Genomic DNA, 20,254 nt, shown 5'->3' on the forward strand with positions numbered 1-20,254 from the left:
AACCACGGCAGTATCAATAGATACATGTTTGTTCTTTCCTTTTTAAAACTGTAAGCCATAGGATTTACTATTTACACCTACTTTAGACATTTATTCTGCTTACAATATCACAGGCATGGAATGAATTCTATCTGATAGTGCTAATACATAAAGGTGCAGGACAAAGAAGGAAAATACTTAGTGTTACAAAATATGGATTGTAGAAAAGAAACCCACTCCACAAGTGTGGCATTTGTTTAGAATGCTTGGACATGCTTTCTTCAAAATTCTTCTGGAAAAGGTTCTAAAATCGGTAGTAGGAAAGGACAAATGAGCAGGTGCAAATTCTCGTCTGTGCAACAACAGTTATTGAATATACCCCATGACTGACCAGCTACGTAAAACCCACAGAGTTTTGTTAAAGTGCCATGGGCCGACAGCATAACAAAATAGAAGGTGTAAATAGAAAATTTCTTTTTTTCCTTTTTTAAAACAAGAGTTCACTGAGAATCAGCAATAATAGAATATGCTGTATAAACTATTCTCTACAAAGGTTGATCAGCATTATTTACAATTGATACATTGATACAAAAGAAGGCATACAAGTTATCCAGGTTGCTTTTTTTTTTTTTTTTTTTTTTTTTTATGGCTGACAGGTCTATGCATTGCGTTACGCTTTAACAACCAGAGCTTTCGAGCCTCTATGGCTGGCGACAAAGTCACGAGATCTTCAGGCAGATGGGGGTGTGTGCAGTCAAGGGGCTGGGAGAGAGGGCTAGGTGGGGTGTGCAGAAGTACCCAAACGATATCCCCCTAATAATGCTTTATAGGCTGGTCCAGTTGAACTCCATTCAAACAAACCGAAAGAAAACCTTTTATTTGCATTCCATTTTTCAAGCTGTGAGTTCTGAATACATCATTATAAAGTAAACCTGTAGTTGACTGTGAAGGAAGAAACACCGTGGGTTTTCCCTTTTTGCTCAGTTTTCCAGAAATGTCCTCACCTTGGTCAGAGCCAGTCTTTCACCAAGTAAGCAGCATTCGGTGGGGAGCCTCTTTATTCCAGCTTGCAATTCAAGATGTAGAGAGCTAAAACGTTTAAAATCCATTGAATTGCTCCTTTAGTCCCTGTTGAGACATTATTTCTCAGAAGCAGCCACTTAATCTCTCAACTTTTGTTTTCCTTCTTTGAGTGTAAGAGTTTATAAATCAGAGGGTTATTTTGTTGCTGAGATTTTTTTTTGTTTTTACTCCTGCAAGTATTACAACTCAAAATAAATTATAAAAAAAAACCAGACTTCTAAAACCGAACGAGACGAAAATTGTGCAAAAATAACAAAGATATGTACATACTTTTCAGTCTGAAGAAATGTACAATAAAAACATAATTCAAAGAACATTTTAAAAATATAAACATTGCTTCAACTTTCCTAAGTTTCATATTGTTTCTGAAACTATTCTGGTCAGTTAGCTCTGTAATATAGTAAAACATAAATTATTACAAAATTAACACTATAAAAATTTACTTTAAGAATATCTTCTAAACTTTTTTTTCGAAGGGTCTAACCTTGTTTATAATTTCTTAAACATTTATAAGTCTTAAAATCTGCCTTAACCTTTTTTTTTAAAAAAAAAGAAAAAGTAACAATCTTCCCTTCAATTTGCAGTCTCTTTTTCCCAAGATGGAAATAAACCAGCATATAAGTGCACTTTTAACACTGTAGAAATAAAAATGAAATCATCCGAACTAATGTCCTAGTACCTAATATCAACTCCTGATTTTTAAAAAAATCTTCATTTTATATTAAAAATTTTAGTAATCCTATTAAGAAACACTGTCAGTGCAATTCCATTGATGCAAATCACTCCGTCTGCCTCCCGTCTTCGCAAAATCCAATCATACGGTGAGATTTAACAGTAGTCTGATCCTTGGGTTTGGGGGGAATGGGAAAGAAAAGGAAAACTTCAGGGTGGGGATGAGGGTTTATGTCCAGCTGCAAAACTGGCATTCATTTCTGACTTAGGGATGAAGCAAAACCTCCTGGTATCTCTGCCATTATACTGTATACAAAGTTACATGATTCATAGCACAGAACACTTATTTTATATGGTGAATTCCTTTCTTGACTATGACTCCCAATTAGAGCTTATGGTATTGGTTTCTTTCAAAACTCCAGTGTGAACAGTTTTATAGCTGCAGGCCTCCAGCTTCTCCCTTCCGGATCTTCCAAATGGCTCTTCTCCATAAGCAGTGGTCTTACCACTCCTTCCTGGGTTGGCTGTATCGGAGTGGTGGCCTCTGACAACCTAGCATGAGCTGATCTATGGGCGTGCTGAGTCCACGGGGCCCTCTGGCCCAGGGCATGGAGGTGGCTGGGCAATGCTAGTAATTATTCTCACCAATCACCAGCTGTTTGGCAATTAACCCTCCATGGCAGCTTTCCCTCAGGCCTTTCCTTCCGGCTCTGCTTTTTCTCCTCTGGCAGCGCCCCGGAGGGCAGCTTGAGAGCTTCCACAGCGGTGGACACTGTGCCTCTTCCTGAGTGGCTTCCTGAGGTCTTGTGCCCTTTTCCCTGGGATTCCTCCCCCGTGACTCGCCCAGCTTTGCGCCCTCGTACACGGTGCCCTGGAAGGGATTTTGCAGCATGGATTCCTAACACGCTCAGATGATGTCACCCAGTTCCCACCATCTTTTGAGGATATCTTCTCCTACCCCCAGGCCCTTCTTCCTGCCACCTCCCGGGTCCATTCCTGCTCCTGTCCCTAACCCAGGACATCTTCTCCGAGCTGCACAGCTGGACAGTGGTACTAAGTAAGCCCCATCATTAAATGGCTGCTGTTCTCAACTTTGCATCTCCCTCCTCTGTGCTGGTGCGTCCTAGAAACCTGATGAGGGCACTCGCCCACCCTCCAGCTCTCTGCTCCCCAAACACGGGCTGCTCCCCAGTAACCGCCCCCCGATGCAGCACGCTGTCTAGAGGGAGCTTTTGACAGCCCGTACCTCTGATGGTCAGTGGGGACCCAGAGAGTGGCAGGTAGGAGGGGACAGAAGGGAAGGATGGGAGAGCGTAAGGAAAGGAGCACTGCACACGCTCAAGTTCAAGAGTTCCAGACGATGCCAACCAGGAACGGACATTCTACAACGTCTGCTCTTGTGGCCGGAGCAAAATGATGCAGTAGCAGCATCAGAAGCTAGAGGAGGGACCCCAAACTTGGAAGAAGGTATACACGTGGCAAGTTAAAGAACGGAAACAAAACACTGGTATTGTTTTCTGTAAATCTCAAATTCACGTTCTTTTTGCCTTTTTCTGTTTCCTCAAAACTAAAAATTGGTCAATTAAAAAAAGAAGAAGAAAGGCCAGAGCCACAGGCAGGGCACAGGAAACAGACTCTTCCCCACTGCCCACTCCCCTCCCTCCCCTGGCCTTGGCCTCCTGGGGTGAGGTCCCGTGGCCAGGCATTGGTTTGGAAGTGGCTTCATAGTCTTGTTATGGAAGAGTCCTTATCCTGCCCATTCTGTTTGTGGTCTTCTAGGAAAGAAAAGAAAAGAAAAGAAAAAGCTTGTTTCCAAAACATACATTTGGGATTACCCACAAGAATTCAAGAAGGGAGTCTCAGTTTCCTCATCTATAACGAATAGGATACCATCCCACCTCCTGCATTTGGCAAAAGCCAGCTGTGATGAGCAAATGAGGCGATGGAAGTAAAGAACTCTGTAAATGGAAGGTAGGCACAGAGATCCTAGCTGTGAAGGAAAGCAAGGGGGCAAATCCTGTGGCTTCACGGAGCTCCTCTCCAGGAGGGACGACTGTGATAATTAATCTGTCTTTGTTTTTCTGTTTTTGTTTTTTAGTCTATGTTTTCCTAACTAACTCACAGACAGCATGGAGAATTACCTAAGGAAAAAGTACAGTGCTGGGTTAAGCACAGAGGCTTTGGATATACAGGTTTTGGTTCAAGTTCCTTCATCTTCATCTATAAAACGAGGATAACCAACTTGTCCCCAACCTGACCAGGTTGTTAAAAGGTTGAAAGGTATGTAATGTATGTGAGGGGCAAAGCACGGCGCCTACAGAGGAAGGGCTCAACAAATGGCAGGTGTTGGTATTACTGTTACGTTCATTTAGGCTGACGGCTAGCGTTGTGGGTTCCCAGCAGGTATGCCTGGAGTTGTGGGCAACTGCACACGTGCCTGCTAAGGGTCCAAGTGGAGTCTCCAGGTGCACCCAGCAACCGTGCAAGAGGCCTGCCGTAAACAGGCAGATTGCCCTCCCTCCCTGACCCTACACAGAGGAGGGGCTGCAGGTGCTCTGGCACAGATGGTCCACAGTGATTCAAAGTGGTGGAGATCTGAGGATACAAAACCGTTCCCTATAACCTTCACCCAAACACTGTAATTTGGTATCTATGAAACCTCTGGCACTTCTAAGACAACATAACAGCCATATATGTATTTTTTTCCCATCATGTAGAACACACACGACCCTACTCACCTACCCTCCCTGTCCTCCTCCAGACGTGCACACACTCCACTGGAGAAAATCACCTCTATACTGACTGTTTTCACACCTCAAGTTTATAAAAACTCCTAAATCTACCCTGAATAGTCCCACCATGAAAACCACATCCTGAATGGTAGCTACAGCCCACCAGAGGCCTCAAGAAAGTGCTGACCAATGTCTGCCATGAGCAAAGCCCTTTAGTCAACAGCATCTTATTTAATTTTCATAATAACCTTAAGAGGTAGGCATCGATTCTGCCATTTAAGAAATGAAAAAAGTGAGACTCGGAGAAGTAATCTGCCTAATACCATACAGCTGCTAACAGTAAAAGCTAATACCTGTGTTAGGTCTCAGGCATTTTGCAGGGGCTTTATGTCTATAAATTAATTTAATCCTCACAAAAGCCTTATGAGATAGGGGCCATAGTGACCCCCATCTTATAGGCGAGGAAAGTAAAGCACAGAGAAATTAAGTAACTTGCCCAAGGGCACACAGCTAATTACGAGAAGGCCTAGCGTTAGAAGCCAGGTAGCCATTTTCTTAACTGGACGCGAGATTTGAACCAGGGTCTGACCCCAAAGCCCACATTCTTTCCACCCTGCTGATGAGCCTATGGACTTCTGCCCGCCAGTAACTTACCTGTCGGCTGTGTCCTGGGCTGGATATGCTTGAAGGACTGGATTGTGACAAAGCTAGGCTGCTATTTTTCCCAACCTGAAAGACACCAGTGAAGCCCTACTCAGACACGGGAGGCAGCTTGGGAGAGACCCACCGATACCAAGAGTCGCCAGGGGAAAGGGGGAGGCTGCACGGTACCTCGAGGGCTCTCCTCCCGTCGTGTGGAACTCGTGTTTCCATCTTAAACGGCAGAGAAAATGAGTATGTTTCAGGGGGGCCTTGATGACGCCCCCCTCATCCCACAGGGAACGTGGAATGGAGGGGAAATCTTAATCCGCTTCCCAGATGCGCAGACTGCAAGTTTCCGGGAGGAGGCCCAGCTTTTCCACCTGTGACGGCAGTCCCAGACCCATCTCGTCTCGAGCCCAGACTCCCCTGGACCAGCTGGGAATAAATGCCTGCGTCTTTTTCTGAGTCAGTTTTCCCGGCACACTCCTTGCTGTTCTTAAGGAAAATGGCAAGAGGCATGAGTCTTCCCCTTCCAGTGGGAGCCTGAGCGGGCCGGTCCTGTGACGCAGCCCTGGGGGCGAGGGGGCGTGGCCGTCAGGCTCCTCCCCTTTCTCGTGATCGAACCTGGGCTCGCGGTGGGCTGGAGTACGTTACTTAGGCAGCTCCTATGACGAGCCCATCCTCTACTTAAACTCGCCTTCGCGTAAAGACGTCTGCCTTACGTTCGCAGTCTCGTTTTTCGTACGGTTTAATATCTCTGTGGCAAATTCTGGCCCTACACCACCCGATAAAATTCAATAGATCCCCAGTTAGTCCTCAAAGCACGTTTACCTTGAATTTCTCAATCTCATGCCATGCCTCTCCCAATCTCCTAACAGAATCAGCACAGATTCCAAAGGCCTTCCCCCAACACCTGGTGACCCTGGACAAAGCCTTTTCTTAATGGCCTGGTGACAAGCACCCAGGTATCAGCTGCATTAGAGAACCAGTATTGACTAGATCCAAGGCAGCCATTAAATTCATCAGCTCTTTTGGATTTCCCTCCTGATGAGCACTCTCTGAAGGAGGCTTGTCTGCTCCTTTCATCACGGTTTTTGACTAATTCATCATGGTTACTAAACATTTCCTATGGTCTTGGCACACCAAAGAATCAACAGTGGCACATTTACTCAATACAGAGGCACAGAGGTGAAAAGCCCAGACCCCAGAGCCAAATTACTTGGGTGTAAATCCCAGACCTATTATTTACTCGCTGTGTGACTTTGGGCACATTGCTTAACCTTCCTGTGCCTCGGTTTACTCATCTGTAAAATGGGGGTAATAACAGGTGAAGATTAAATGAATATATCAAGTGCTTGGAACAGAGCCCATCCCATAAGTAAGTGTTAGCTGCTAGAACTTCATCGAAAACAGATGACACTATAGCCTTGCTGCTCAGGGTGTGGCCCGCAAACCAGTGCCGTGGCACTGCCTGGAGCCTGTTAGAAATGCAGACTCTCAGGCTCCACCCCAGACCTGCTGACTCAGAATGTGCATTTTACGGAGACCCTCCAGTGATTCGTGCGCACATTCACGTTTAGGAAGCCCTGGATCTGCCCTCCATCCTGAGACCTGGAGGTGGCACCGACCAGTAGTTTAGTCTCTGGGGGACCCTGTGGGTGCTGGTCCCCTCCTCTGCACCCCTGGAACTGCAGATGTGTGCGAGTACCTGGGCTCTGACGAGAGGACCTATGTCCATCCCCCACTGCCACAACCTTGGCCTCGGTTGCAGCTTGTCTGGCCCTTGAGATCCAAACTTGCTTTCTTGTGTGTTTACCTGTGTTTTGTGAATCCCCCTCAAGAGGTTCTCTTCATGAAGTTTTAACAAGTCTCACACAAAGATGATGCAAAACATGAAAACATCTTTTAAACAACTGCCTCTCATGTCTCCAAAGTCCCCATCCCCAGACAGGGCTGGCCCACTGAATTCTGTGGCTGTCGGCCTGGGGCTGCTGCTACCATCCCTGCACGCTGTCCTGGGAGGTCCCTCCCACTGGACTCAGCTCGAAGAGACCCCAGGCTGCCCCCTACCCGCCTTTGCTCCCTCCTCTACACACAAACAGTCGGGTGGGAGGGTTTCCTAAGCAGCCTTCCCAGCTCGAGAGGAAGACTAGACTTGAGGATGAGAACAGGGCTCAAGGGAAAGAAACACGTGTTCTTCTTGGATCATGTCCCATTCCCCCAGCTCCCCTCACGGTACACCCTCCTCTGTGTACAGTGGCCTTGAACACTTTGTGCCAGTTGGTGTGAGCTGCAGTGATACTTTAGGAAGGAAAGGGTTATCTTAGGAGTAGGGAGCCTGGTAACGTGAGAAGAGTAGTCACCGGAAGCATGCGCTCCCACCCCCCCAGGTGGGACCCAGGTCACCATTTAACCTGGCTGGGCCTCACGTTCTTCCTAAGGGGATGCCAATAGATCAGATAAAACTGCTTGGCAATAGACCTCTTCAATGATATCGTCCTCAGAACTCCAGATATACAACAGAGTGAGGTGATGGAACTCAGAACCTCTCTGTGCCTCGGTTTGCTCATCTGTAAAGTGGTGATTACAACTGCATCAACCTCGCTGGGTTATTGTGAGGATTAAATGAGGTGATGCTCATATAGGACTCAGAACAGTGCCTAGTGCGCGGACACTGTAGAAAGTATCTGTTAGATAAATTGCTCTCAGAGCAGAGGGTGGAATTGCCCACGGGGAGAATGAGGATGGCACTCACGCTTGCGTTACCTGTCTGGGCCACCTGCCTGGGCCACATAGCTAAGCGGGGGGCGCTGCCCTGCTCCCCCTCCCACCATCCCCGGGCGGTGCCAGAAGGCTCCTGGAAGGACGGGTCCCTTACCTGCCGAGAGGAGGTGCTGTTAACGGGATCGGGCACCGGTGCAAGAAGGCTGGGTGGGTTCTTTCTGTGAACGCTATTCATTCCAGGCATTTTAGTGATTTTACAGGCTTTGCTACTAGAACTTGAGTTCTTACGCTTTTTTCCTTCTGATTTGTCAAAAGAGAGGGGCAGAGAAGACACGGCATTGTGTGAGGCCAGAGAGAGGTCCCCTGCAAGGGAGGGCACAGAGAGGGGACAGGAGTCACTGCTGCCGCCCCCCGAGCCCATGTGTCTCACTAGGTCTGTAGGGCCGCCGGGCAGCGAGGTCCGTCCTGAGGGCTCCAGTTTGGCACTGAGTGGGCTCACCCCATTGTTTGAGCTGTGCACAGACAGACTGTTATAGGGAGGGGCTGCCTGATAGGAGTTCAAAGCTGAACTGGCATTCAAAACACAGTTCTTTTTGTGGGGCCCTGATAATGGGGAGAGGGATGTCTGCAGGGATACGGAGGGAGAGGTGGAAGTCGAAGACGGCGGCTTCCTCTTTTTGTTACTTGGAGACTCGTCACTACGGGCGGACAGGTCTTTGACTTTTGAGGATTTGCTGGTTTTGGTTTTGGATGGCTTGTGGGATGGGGAAGGGATGACAGCTGGTATCGGGGACACGGCGGATGGGGCCTTGAAGGTTGAGTCCATGATGCTGAGGGTTGCGGCCACATGAGGGAAAGCTGTGGTGTGTGACATGAGGGCGCTCGGGTCCGGCGATGTCACAAAAGCTGCATTGGAGAGCATGGCTGATGTCATTATGTAAGAAGAGGTGAGTCTCGAGCTGATGGGAGCTGAAGGAAGATACACAGCACTGGGGTTGCTGAAAGGCTGTAAAACGGATGCTGGAACAGGGGTGGTGATGTGGGCTGCTGGCGAGGGCATGGGGCTATCTGCCGCAGGAGGGATCTTCCTAAACATGAGAGAAGAGTGAAAGAGAAACAGTGAGAAATAGGTTTGGCATTGCTCCAGAAGCTCGACTAAGTGTGAGCATCAGGGCTACAGAGAAATCCCTGGCGGAACCAGACAATGGAAAATGAAGCCTTGAAGGATGGCAAAATCTGAATTATGGCCCTTCCCTATAGTTCCCCCCATTGCAACATCCAGCAACCTAGCTTTAATCACTTTCAGGTTTTCAGATCCTTTTCTCCATGCTTGGCTACTGGATAATGGCTGATTTGGGTTCATGAATAAAAGGCCAATGTTATTTAGAATAGAAACTTCCCCCGCAGTATCCCCCTCTGTTGTTTTCTCCCCTGGCAGTGACAAAGGTAATTTTTAACGAGAAGGGGTCATTTCACACTCAGGTCCTGGCTTGAAGTAAAAGGCGTGAGGACGGGGCTTGGCCACCTGCACACGTGGGCCAGAGCGTCCCCTGCGCCCCTGCAGCCCCTGCCCCTCAGGGCCTCCCACCCCTCCTGTGCCCTGCCTCTCCACCCTGCTCTTGACGGGAGGAGATCTGGGAGTCACCTCTCTCCTCACAGGCCAGAGTCCCCTGCCCTCGCTGCCTGCAGCCTCTGGGTTACCCTGTAGAGAGGCACTTCCACGTCAGCTCCCGGCTGTTGGTTCTATTTTTTTTCCCCTTCACCTCACCCTGCCTCAGCGATCACTCAGGAGCTATCTTTGGGGTATGGCTGCCCTTCAGCAGGTCTTCCTGTCCCTCTGTTAGGAAGGGGGAAGGGTACAGGGACCCTCATGGATTCAGAGAAGGGGATCAGGAATTTCTAGCTTGCTCGGAAGATAAGTGCAGGAGAGCATCTGAACGGGGCGGAGGTCTTCCTGAAAGCTGGGGGCACCTGGGAGCAAGGTTCCTGCCTCACGCTCCGTGGAGCCCAGGCCAGCCCCAGGTGGTGGGTTACTCTGGAGGCCTCCCCGCAAACTCCGTCTTTTGACGTGTGCTGGAAACAGCTTCTACTTCCAAACCATGGCTTGGGGCCATGTTGCTGCTACTCTGGGGACTGAGAGGGGCACAGGGGCCTCCGGGTCACCATGTCCCTGACTTTTCAGGAAAGGATACTGACCTCAGGAGCCAGGTGAATATTTTCAAACTGGTTCTTTCCTGTTTCTCACCTTGCTCCCCACTCCCTGTTTCTGCTGGAAATCATGTTCCGTGTAGCTGGGCTCCCCAGAAATTAGGAACGAGCTCTGCTTCGTTCAAGAGCTTCGAAAACAGCTCTTGAAGGAGGGCAGGTGTGAAATGGGGCCTCCCTTTTCTCCTTGGAGGCCACCCTCCCAGCCGCAGCATCGGGGTGAGGCAGGCAGCGCTGGGAAGAGGCCCCACTGAGGAGGAAATGCCTCTCCTAGCCCTGCTCTCTTTGAGGATGCAGTTTTCTGCCTGCAGTTTGCTGAAGCCCATGGCTTCCACCTCTAGGGTGGAATCCAGAGGAAGCCTTGAATATATAAGCGCAGTGTCCTTGAAAACATCAGACTCAGGAGATCAAATATAGGAGAAAAACACTGCCAACCCACTGTGGCTGTGACGGTGTTTGAAAATCTATTTTCTCTCGAGCCTAAAGAGGGTAAAAGATCCCTGTCAACGCTAAACTCAGCGCTCCATTAGTAGTACTTGTTGCAATGAATGAATGACTGAATGAATGGATGGATGGGTGGGTGGTGGATGGGTGAGCACGTGACTTCTCAGCAGCGACATAACTATGCATGCCAGGCAAGGACTCCCATTAATCAGATCGGAAAGGTCTAAACACGCCCTTACAACTGTCTGGCACTGCACAACCCCTCCCTAACAGCACCAGGGCCCATTTCTCAGAGCGTGTGGTGTCAGCACACCGCACCGTCTCCACTGGCTACTGACTCCTGGGATTCTCTAGGCATCCCACTCAAGTCTCTCCTTCACTTAAGTTTCGTACCAGCTAAAGTATGGATAGGAGTCCATATGGGCGGAGGTTTGGCAGTGCCTTGTAATAAGAAGTTATTTACAAATACCAGATGGCTCATTTAGAGAGGACCCCAATCGATGACCTTAACTGGGATCTACTCTGAGGTTTCAGCTTGTGCTGACCGGCAGAGCTGAAGTCCTCTGCGTGCCCTGGCTGACACTCAGCACTGGGGTGGGTGCTCTTTTTCTGCATACTCTCTACCTCTTTCCTTCCTCTCCCCACTCATCTTTAATGGACAGCAGAGTCAGGAGGGGAGAAGGGGTAGGGGAGAAGCAGGGAGAGGGGCATGTAGCAGCTCACTGTCTCCGGGGACCCCTTCCCCCCACGCTAGACAGTTAATGTGCTCTTCCAGGTGCCAAATGGCAGCGGATTTCAGCTTGGCGGGCTGTGTCCCAGCTGAAGCTTTGCACGCTGGCCTAGGGAAGTCCCATACAAAAGCCCACAGATGCGAATAAATTACAGTGCCCATCCTCCCCTGCCAGCTGGCATGGAGATCCAGATGCTGACCTGGCTGAAAGAGAATACTGTGTTGGCGTCTCCTGATGCAGAGTTAAATGCTTGTTAAAGAAAAAAGAGTCTTGGCCGTTCCTTTTCTTCCTAATGTCTTCCACGCCCCCATCGGCTGCCATCCCTCCAGGTTCGGGCCCGTCGGGGCCTGGGGTTTGGGCAGTGAGGTTGAGAGGGCAGCGGGGTGCTACGCTCTCCAGAGTTGACACCCAGGCAGCCCCAATGTTGCTCAGTGACAGCAGATTGGTTAGACAAGTCCTGAAAAGGGGGGAGGGACCTGATGCCCTGTGGCTCGGGTTTCTGTGCCTGAGGAGGAAAGGAATATGGACTTGAGCTGACAGGACACCAGGCAGCGAAATACAGATTAACACATTCCTTCCACGTGCCCGGGATTTACACTTCCACAACACAGGAGAGCACAGAGCTGCAGAGTCACCGGCGCTGGCTGCCATGCTGGGGGACCCGCGCAGAGGGATAAGTCACCAAATACCGAGAACACAGTAACCCCGCACGCAGCCCATCGGGTGCTGTTTAGAAAGGACACAGGTAGATATCGGGGTGCCTTTGAGACACACTGGGCAGTCACTTAAGGGAGAAGAAATGACAAGCTTCTCTTGTGGCCCCTTCCTACTTCACAGGAAGTGTCAACGTGTTGTCCTAAGTCCGCTATGAGAGCTTACTGCAGGCACGGTGGGGCTTACTTCTAGAAGTTCTGGAAGGTCTTTGGGCATCGTGGTGAATAGGCGCTGGGATGCCATCATTGCCTGGGAGAGGGGAGGTTTTGAATTCTGTTCCCGTCCTACCCTATTTCTCGGGAATGCCTTCCTGGCCTTTCCTGGGCTTCACTGGGCAGGGTGAGGGGTTTAGTGTTGGCTCTCCTGGACCATCTGGGCTCAGAGCTGAGGAATCCATGATTCTGTGGATTATGAGATCTCAAAAGCTCACCTTTGCAGGACTGGGGGCTGGAGGTAGCCAGGGCGTTGGCCTGGCATTACCAAGTGGCCGGAATGGCAGCTCCTTACATGCTATGGTTTGAGAGGGTCTAGCCCGTCATCCTGTACAATAGCACTTCCCTAAGTCAAGAAGGCTTTTCCCCTTTTCATGAATCTATTAAAATGCAAATACATCCAGAGGTGTTGGAGAATAAAAGAACCATAGAGAAATGGGACATAAGCTGGGTTTAGGGTAGAGAGGAGTATGCATAGAGGTGAGGAGAGAGTCCTATAGGGAGGTGGGAAGGGCCAAAGACAAGCTTAACCAACTTGGCAACGTGGCCCCGCTCTGCCCTGTTGGTTGCGGTACGTACTTTTGCACAGGACATTAAACAATTACAAGTTGGTCCATAACCGTTAGGAAATTTTTAGTATTCACACTGTAGCATTAACATTACAAACTGAAGCATATTCTTAATATCCTTAGATGGTCTTAGTCATAGCAAAAAGGCCCTTTAACACTGTTAAATAAATGAGGTCTTATCTAATCCCTTTTCATTTAGTTTAGAAGATTACCAACACAAAAGGGATCTCCAAAGAAGACAAAGCATACCACACATTGTCTCTGAAAAATATAGGCAACCAAGAAGAGGGGCTGATATTTAAGAATTAATCACGAACCCTGATTTCAGAATCATTTTGTTCAATAAAAACCCAACTAGTGGGCTTCCCTGGTGGCGCAGTGGTTGAGAGTCCGCCTGCCAATGCAGGGGACACGGGTTTGTGCCCCGGTCCGGGAAGATCCCACATGCCGCAGAGCGGCTGGGCCCGTGAGCCACGGCCGCTGAGCCTGCGCGTCCGGAGCCTGTGCTCCGCAACGGGAGAGGCCGCAACAGTGAGAGGCCCGCGTACCGCAAAAAACCAACCAAACAAACAAACAAAAACCAACTAGTGACATTCATTTAGAAAGCTGGGGTTCAGATAGTTGTGGAGCAGCTCAGATCTCATATTGCACAAAAACCGCTCACTTACTTCCACATCTGTGAATTCAAGTGTTTTTCTACCATGGAGTTTAGTGCGAATCGAAAACGGTCCCATCTTCTATCAAACACATAGTACCCTCGGCCCATGAGGCGACTCCCAAATGAGCAAAACTGTGAGGGGGGAAAACAAAAACCATTTTAATTTTGATTACAGGTTAATAAGCTAATATAAGCTCTACACAGAAAAATAACATTTGCATAAAAACACACAGGGGTACAGTTTTCCTCAAAATAAAGAAGCAAAATAGTACCGAAGCCAAAAATATTTCTGTGGTGTTTCAGTCTGAGCTCCTAGATTTTCTGCAGAACCTCACAGGATGACTCAACAATAGTGACATTCAGTCTTCTGCAGCATTGAGGGCTACCTTCTCTATACCTGGAATTGAGCCAGCATTTTAGGTTGAAAAACAAAACAAAACCAAACCCAAACCAACAGCAACCAGTAGCCGGGTGATGTGTCAGCACCACGGGCTTGTCACAGCTGTCATCTTCTCAAGGAAGACGGTGGTTCCCTGCTTCCCATCACGGTAATGGAAACGGCTGGTCCTGAGCTTCTCCTGCCAGTGGGTCATACCATTTCTACCTGTTGTCAGCGGAGCCGGCTCTCTCCCAGCTGGGCTGAACTCCCTCCTCTCCTGGTGCTGCCTCATCTCCTCTCCCATCGGCGCGTCCAGGCTGCCCTGGGACACATCACTGCCTCTGCGCCCACGCTTCTGCTGCCCCCTCGGCCTGCCTCTGTCTCCTTCCCTCTTCTCTCGGCCAAGTGCAATTCTCCCCTCCCTCAGGGCCCTAATTAAGACTCTCCTTTCCAGCGACCTTTATCTGACTCACGCTGCCGCTCTGAACTCCCACAGACACCTACACATACTTCATTACTTTCCCACCTGGGAATCGCTAGGTGTCTGTATTACATTATATTGCATGCTTCTGTGCCTGTCTTGATGATTATAAACGTATAAAGGTCAGGGACCCCATTCTCTTCTTCCTCCTCCATATGAGGAGAGTAGAGATTTAGGCTAAAGGATGGATTACAGAGATAAGGTCCTACAAAGTGTTCAGAACGAACTATCACACTTAAAACACGGGGCTGAAATATGAGCAGTTAGATGTTTGATAAACGTCAGTTAATGATGATGTTAGGACAACCAGGCCAGCAGACAGAAATGTAAGAAGCGGCTTCTGAGGAGGTGACATTTGCCTGGTCAGAGCTCAAGCGAGTCTGCAAATATGACTCTATAACTCAACTGCGCTTTTCCCCCTCCCCCAGGCCTCTCCCAGCAGCTCCCTGGCCTCCATCCCAGACACAGTGCTGGGTTGGCACTCATTCCACAAATCCTTCCTGGAACCAGCCTTTGGAACAGTTCTTAGCAGGAAACGCAAGACCTTCCCTTTGTTTTGTTTCTGCTATGTTTGGGGTGGGGTTACCCTAAAATCTTGCCTCCCATCAAATCTGGTACTCCTGATGAAAAATTCTTTTCCGCACATTAAGGGCTTACTGGCCAAGTACTAAAACATACAAAGGGAGTTCTCCCACATGGAAGCCGGTCCCCAGCAGCATGTGGGAGCCGGTCCAGGTCCAGACATCTTTCCTTCTTTCATCTCCTTGCTAAAGACACCCTGAACAAGTGTTCATTACCAAAATTGATTTAGTGTATCAGTTGGCCATGAGAGAAAGGACAAAGCAAAGAAACGAATCCATGGCCTTTCCATTTAAATCAGCAAAACATGAAGGGCACACAAATCTGCCAGGCTCTGAGTTGGGCTAATCCACTGTAGCCTGGCAGCTTGTCATTTGGACAAAGATCTTGATGTGCTCCAGAGTCTGGCCTTCTGGTAGACAGCCCTGTCTCCCTTTCAGACTTGGAAGCTGGAGGCCTCTTACTGTCTGTGCTACCTATGTCTCTAATTCAACACAGATGCAACGCTCAGTGCCCCAGAGGCTCCTGTCCTTGGTCGCCTATGATGCCCCAGGTAGGGCTGTAGATCCTCGCTGCACTGGCCACTGTGGCAGACCCTACTGGTTGCCAAGTTCATCAACTGCTACCCCACCCCCAGCTCTCCCTGCCTTTTCCTTGCTAACAGAACCACACTTTTGTTCTGATCTCTGACACGGAGCAGTGAGCAGCGAAAGTAGATCTCTTCCCAGAACCCTGGGATGAGATCATGGCAGGTTTCATTCTGTGTTACTACAATCCTATCCTTCTCTGTCACTGATTGGTATAGGGCTGGGCACATGACCTACTTCTGGCTGATGGAAGGGAAGGTCTGCTGGGGGTGCTTATAGGAAGATTTTTCTTCCCTAAGAAATGACATAAGATAGCATCTTAGAAGCAGACTCCCTTTCTGTTTGTCCCTTTCCCCACTTTGTAGAGTGCTACTGGGTGAGGATGTGATATTGGAACTCGAGCTGACACATCCAGACTGTGCATGAAAGGCAAAGAGGGTTGCAGAGATTCTCCCTCAGCAGCAGGACATTGAGGAGATGCTGAACCAAGCCTGGGAGCTCTCACCTCTAGACTCCTTGTTATGTGAGACAAGTAAATGACCGAAGTGCACACACCGTATGAGTCGTTTTCTATTACTGGCCGTCAGAAGCATTCCTGACTGTCCCTATTTTTGTACTAGCCAAGAGGCAAAGTCTCAGGCTGTTGGTGAAGTACAGGTCACCATCCTCCCCAGAAACAGGAAGTGAATTTGGCCTTCATTCATCACGCTGATAGAAGGGAGGAGGGACTCACTCTACCGTGATGCACGGTTGATTTCACCTACACAGTTCATGCCATCTTGGGACAGTCAAAGCTAATCTTGCAGGGCTCAAGCTGGGAACAGAGCAAACCGGCTGTGGGGTCCGACGTTCCCAGCCTCCCTGAATTCGGCTCTGTGATGGAAGCACCAGGCAGTCCCTTCTTAAGTGCTCGTAGGGCAAACACAAACAAGCCTCCAGCTCATGCCTCCTTATACCACCCACCTCAATTTCAATGACCTTCTGAATTGTTAAAGTGGATTCTTTCAAGGAACTGGGAAGAAACTGACCTTTTCGTTAATCAACAATCACGCGGACATGAAATGCTTCCTTCTTTCCTGCACACATACACACACACACACACACACACACACACACACACTCAGTTCTGGTGCCATATCGTCACACCTACTAATAACAGTAAAACTCAGAATCAACAGGGGAGCAAACCAGCCAGGACTGGCACCTGGCACACTGCTCAGAGACAGTTTTCAAGGCAGGTGAGCTAGACTAACTCTTGAAATCAGAGGCTCCGCGTGGATGGGAAAGGCGGGAAGGTCAGTTCCCCGTGCTCTTCTATAAACACCGTTTCTCAAGCATTAACACTTCAAGGTGGACCACAAATACTCAGGTGTTTAAAGGATTAAAATCAGCTGGGAGCCCTTACCTTTCCTTCTGTGATTTTCAAGGGGATTTCTAAGGTAATCATTCAACCTCAGGGGAAGCCCTTTCGTAAAACACTGTCCCGGAGGCCTCTCCTTAGGAAGGATGCCATTGTAGGACACAGTCACCTAAATACTGCAAAGCACAGGGGGAAACAAGGCCTGGATGGAAACAGAAGGAGGCCTACCGCAAGAGGTCTGGGGTGGTGGGTGGAGAAATGACAGTCTAATAACTTCTCGGATTCGTCGGCTCCGTCCATCTCCCCTTCATCACTTGACAGTCGGCTGGCGAGGTCACCTCCAACTGGGGGTAGAGGGGGTTCCGGAGTGTAGCCACTGTGATTTGAAGATGTACTGCTGCTTATGCTATTTGCAGATGATGGTCTAAGGGCAAGAGAGAGCAAACAGAATCAACTTTTCCGAGGGAACAAGATCCACCCAGTTTCATGGAGCTCGGAAGGCAGATCAGTCAGCCTTCCAGATACATTAAGGAAGGCGGATCAATGGCAAATCTGCACAAGGGGAAAATTCAGGCTGAGAGGGTGAGCAGCGACCAGCTCTCTACAGGTTGGAGCTGAGGCTCTGCCCTGCTTGAATTTGGGCATCAGGGACAACTCCAACAGTGTAAGAGGAATAGAAAATACAAAACTAGAAGCCAATGTGACAGAGAGTGAATTTAACTTAAAACTAATCTTCTAGAATTCACTTACAACTATTCATTCATTTGCATGTAAGTAATTTGTACTTGCCCTGCAGTTGCTTCTCTTTGAAAGTGGACCTGATGGGAAGATCAACCAGATAAATAAGTTCAAATCAATCAACAAAATATCAGTGATGACAAAAGACAGCCCTACACACACAGCTACTAAACTGTGGCTTTATGAAATTGTTACCATACCGGCATGAAAAAATGTTTTGTCCCAGCCATGGGGCCACAAGTTCCTTTCCCCACAGCCAAGCCTGTTTCTTAATATATCAAACCACATGTAGTTTAATTGTGTCTTCTGAGGATGATTGTTTCCGTTTAATTTTTGACAAGCCTCTAGACCCACAGGCTGGCATGACTGACTCAACAGTAGGCGTTGAAGAAATATGTTTCTCAATGAAGGAATGAATGAATTCTATGCGTATAAACAATCCAACAGATCTCATCTCAATTATGGCTAAGCTTATAGAAAAGCAGCATCAGTCACAGTAAGAGGTGGCACTAATGATTCCTGAGCAGTAAAGAGCAAAACGAAACATACACCTCAGGAGAAGAGTTAGAAGAACGGTCAAAGCTAGTTGTTAGTTGTTTTTACTGCTCTCCACTTTCATGAGGTGATTGACCAGGGAGAAAGATTGGGTGAAAAAGAAGATTTGGAGAAAAAAAAATCAGGATCTTAAAAAAATAATAATAAATAAATAAATAAAAAGGTTTTCTGTGTTCTGCTTTGAAAGCTGCCCCTTCAAGTAACACGAAGCAGCTTTTACTCACGCATCTCCCTTCTCCCTCATTTTCACCCTGGATTCTTTGTTGTTTTGAAATCTTTCTAGGTGTCAAATTCCTGAGTTCAAACCAGATCCCCAAAGCACAGTCATGTAAAAACAAAGCCACAAAGGTAGAAACAACCCAAATGTCCATCAACAGATGAATGGATAAACGAGACAGCTCTACAAACAGATACTAAATTATGGCTTTATGAAATTGTTACCATACCATATATCCACACAATGGAATATTAAGTCTTAAAAAGAAAGGAAATTCTGGACTTCCCTGGTGGTGCAGTGGTTAAGAATCTGCCTGCCAATGCAGGGGACAAGGGTTCAATCACTGGTCCGGCAAGATCCCACATGCCACAGAGCAACTAAGCCCATGCGCCACAATTACTGAGCCTGTACTCTAGAGCCCGTGAGCCACAACTACTGAAGCCCGTGCGCCTAGAGCCCGTGCTCCACAACAAGAGAAGCCACTGCAATGAGAAGCCCACGCACCGCAATGAAGAGTAGCCCCCGCTTGCCGCAACGAGAGAAAGCCCGCGCACAGCAACAAAGACCCAACACAGCCAAAAATAAGTAAATAAATAAATGTTCCTTTAAAAAAAACAAAGAAAAGAAAGGAAATTCTGACACCTGCTACAACATGGATAAACCTTGGGGGCATGATGCTAAGTGAACTAAGCCCGTCACAAAGGACAATTACTGTATGACATGGCTTGTATGAGGTACCTAGAGTAGTCAAATTCACAGGGACAAAAAGTAGAACAGTGGTCACCAGGTGCTGGGAACAGGGAGTTAGTATTTAATGGTACAGAGCTCCAGTACTGGATGATGAAAAAGTTCTGGAGACGGCTGGTGGTGATGGTTGCACCACAACGTGAATGTACTTAATGCCACTAAACTGTACACTTAGAAATTAAAATAGTAAATTTCGTGTATGCATACAATGCTACAAATAAAAAAAACCCCATAAAACCCCACAAACAAGGCCACAGGTAGTTTTCCCGTGTAATTATAACAACTCGGTTGGTATGATCATTTATTATTGACTATCACCTTCCCACCCTTATGAAAACAAAGATGCCATTCATTCTACATGTTAAAAGTCTATAGTCCAGAAAACACAACTCCCAGGTGCATTCCCTGCTCTCCTGTGTCAGAAGGGACAACAGCACTGTTGCCTGTTTACAGCTGAAGACCCAAACGGTAAACCAATTTTGATAACATCAAAACATACAAAGAAAGAAAACAGCATTCGTAAACCTGCCACTCAAGATCAAGTGTTACTTCCATTTTGATTTATATCCTTCCAGACCTCTTTACTGTGCGAACAGGCACATGCATTTTTTTTTAAACATCTTTATTGGAGTATAATTGCTTTACAATGGTGTGTTAGTTTCTGCTTTATAACAAAGTGAATCAGTTATACATATACATATATCCCCATATCTCCTCCCTCTTGCATCTCCCTCCCTCCCACCCTCCCTATCCCACCCCTCTAGGTGGTCACAAAGCACCCAGCTGATCTCCCTGTGCTATGCGGCTGCTTCCCACCAGCTATCTATTTTACATTTAGTAGCGTAAGAACTGGATCACCTTGTACATACTATTATGCTTTTTTTTTTTTAACTTAGTGATGTTGCAGAAATCTTTCCATGTATAGAAATCTATCATCATTTTAATATTCCCCAGTATAGTATTCCATAGTATGGACATATTGTAACTTATTTAACTACTCTATTGATGGACATTTAAGTTGTTCCCATACTTTCTGGTAGACTCTTTTTGAAGCTTTCCCCACCATATTAGGACCTCCCTATCCTGCGGGAGATAAAAGCTGGATTTTGTTGTGTGATACTAGTACCGTAGTTATAAAGGAAAAGATCTTTACTTTCTAAAGATGCATTTGGAAATTTAGGGTGAAGCGCCAAGATATCTGCAATTTACTTCAAAACAGATCAAAAAATGTAGATGGGGCTTCCCT

General features: G+C 47.7%; 1 protein-coding gene across 12 annotated transcripts in view; it reads right to left on the bottom strand.

The window, feature by feature from the left end:
• ATXN7L1 (ataxin 7 like 1) overlaps positions 1 to 20,254 on the bottom strand; it is a 245,234-nt gene that overhangs the window by 3,158 nt on the left and 221,822 nt on the right. For 6 of the 12 annotated variants that reach the window (XR_004351335.1, XR_004351334.1, XR_004351336.1 and 3 more), the window contains 6 exons: positions 16,980 to 17,175; positions 13,376 to 13,497; positions 11,412 to 11,717; positions 7,987 to 8,920; positions 5,298 to 5,603; positions 5,121 to 5,195 (listed from right to left, as the gene is read on the bottom strand). Coding sequence is in view for 5 of the 12 variants with exons in the window: in XM_032642217.1 (XP_032498108.1) it covers positions 5,121 to 5,195; positions 5,298 to 5,339; positions 7,987 to 8,920; positions 11,412 to 11,717; positions 13,376 to 13,497; positions 16,980 to 17,175 (1,675 nt within the window). In the remaining 7 variants the exon portion in view is untranslated. Of the gene's footprint in view, positions 1 to 837; positions 3,510 to 5,120; positions 5,196 to 5,297; positions 5,604 to 7,986; positions 8,921 to 11,411; positions 11,718 to 13,375; positions 13,498 to 16,979; positions 17,176 to 20,254 lie in introns of those variants that run through there. The other 6 variants (XM_032642220.1, XM_032642222.1, XM_032642217.1 and 3 more) reach the window with 5 other exon arrangements.

This window comes from Phocoena sinus, chromosome 9 (genome assembly GCF_008692025.1).
Source record: "Phocoena sinus isolate mPhoSin1 chromosome 9, mPhoSin1.pri, whole genome shotgun sequence".
Lineage (NCBI taxonomy): Eukaryota > Metazoa > Chordata > Mammalia > Artiodactyla > Phocoenidae > Phocoena > Phocoena sinus.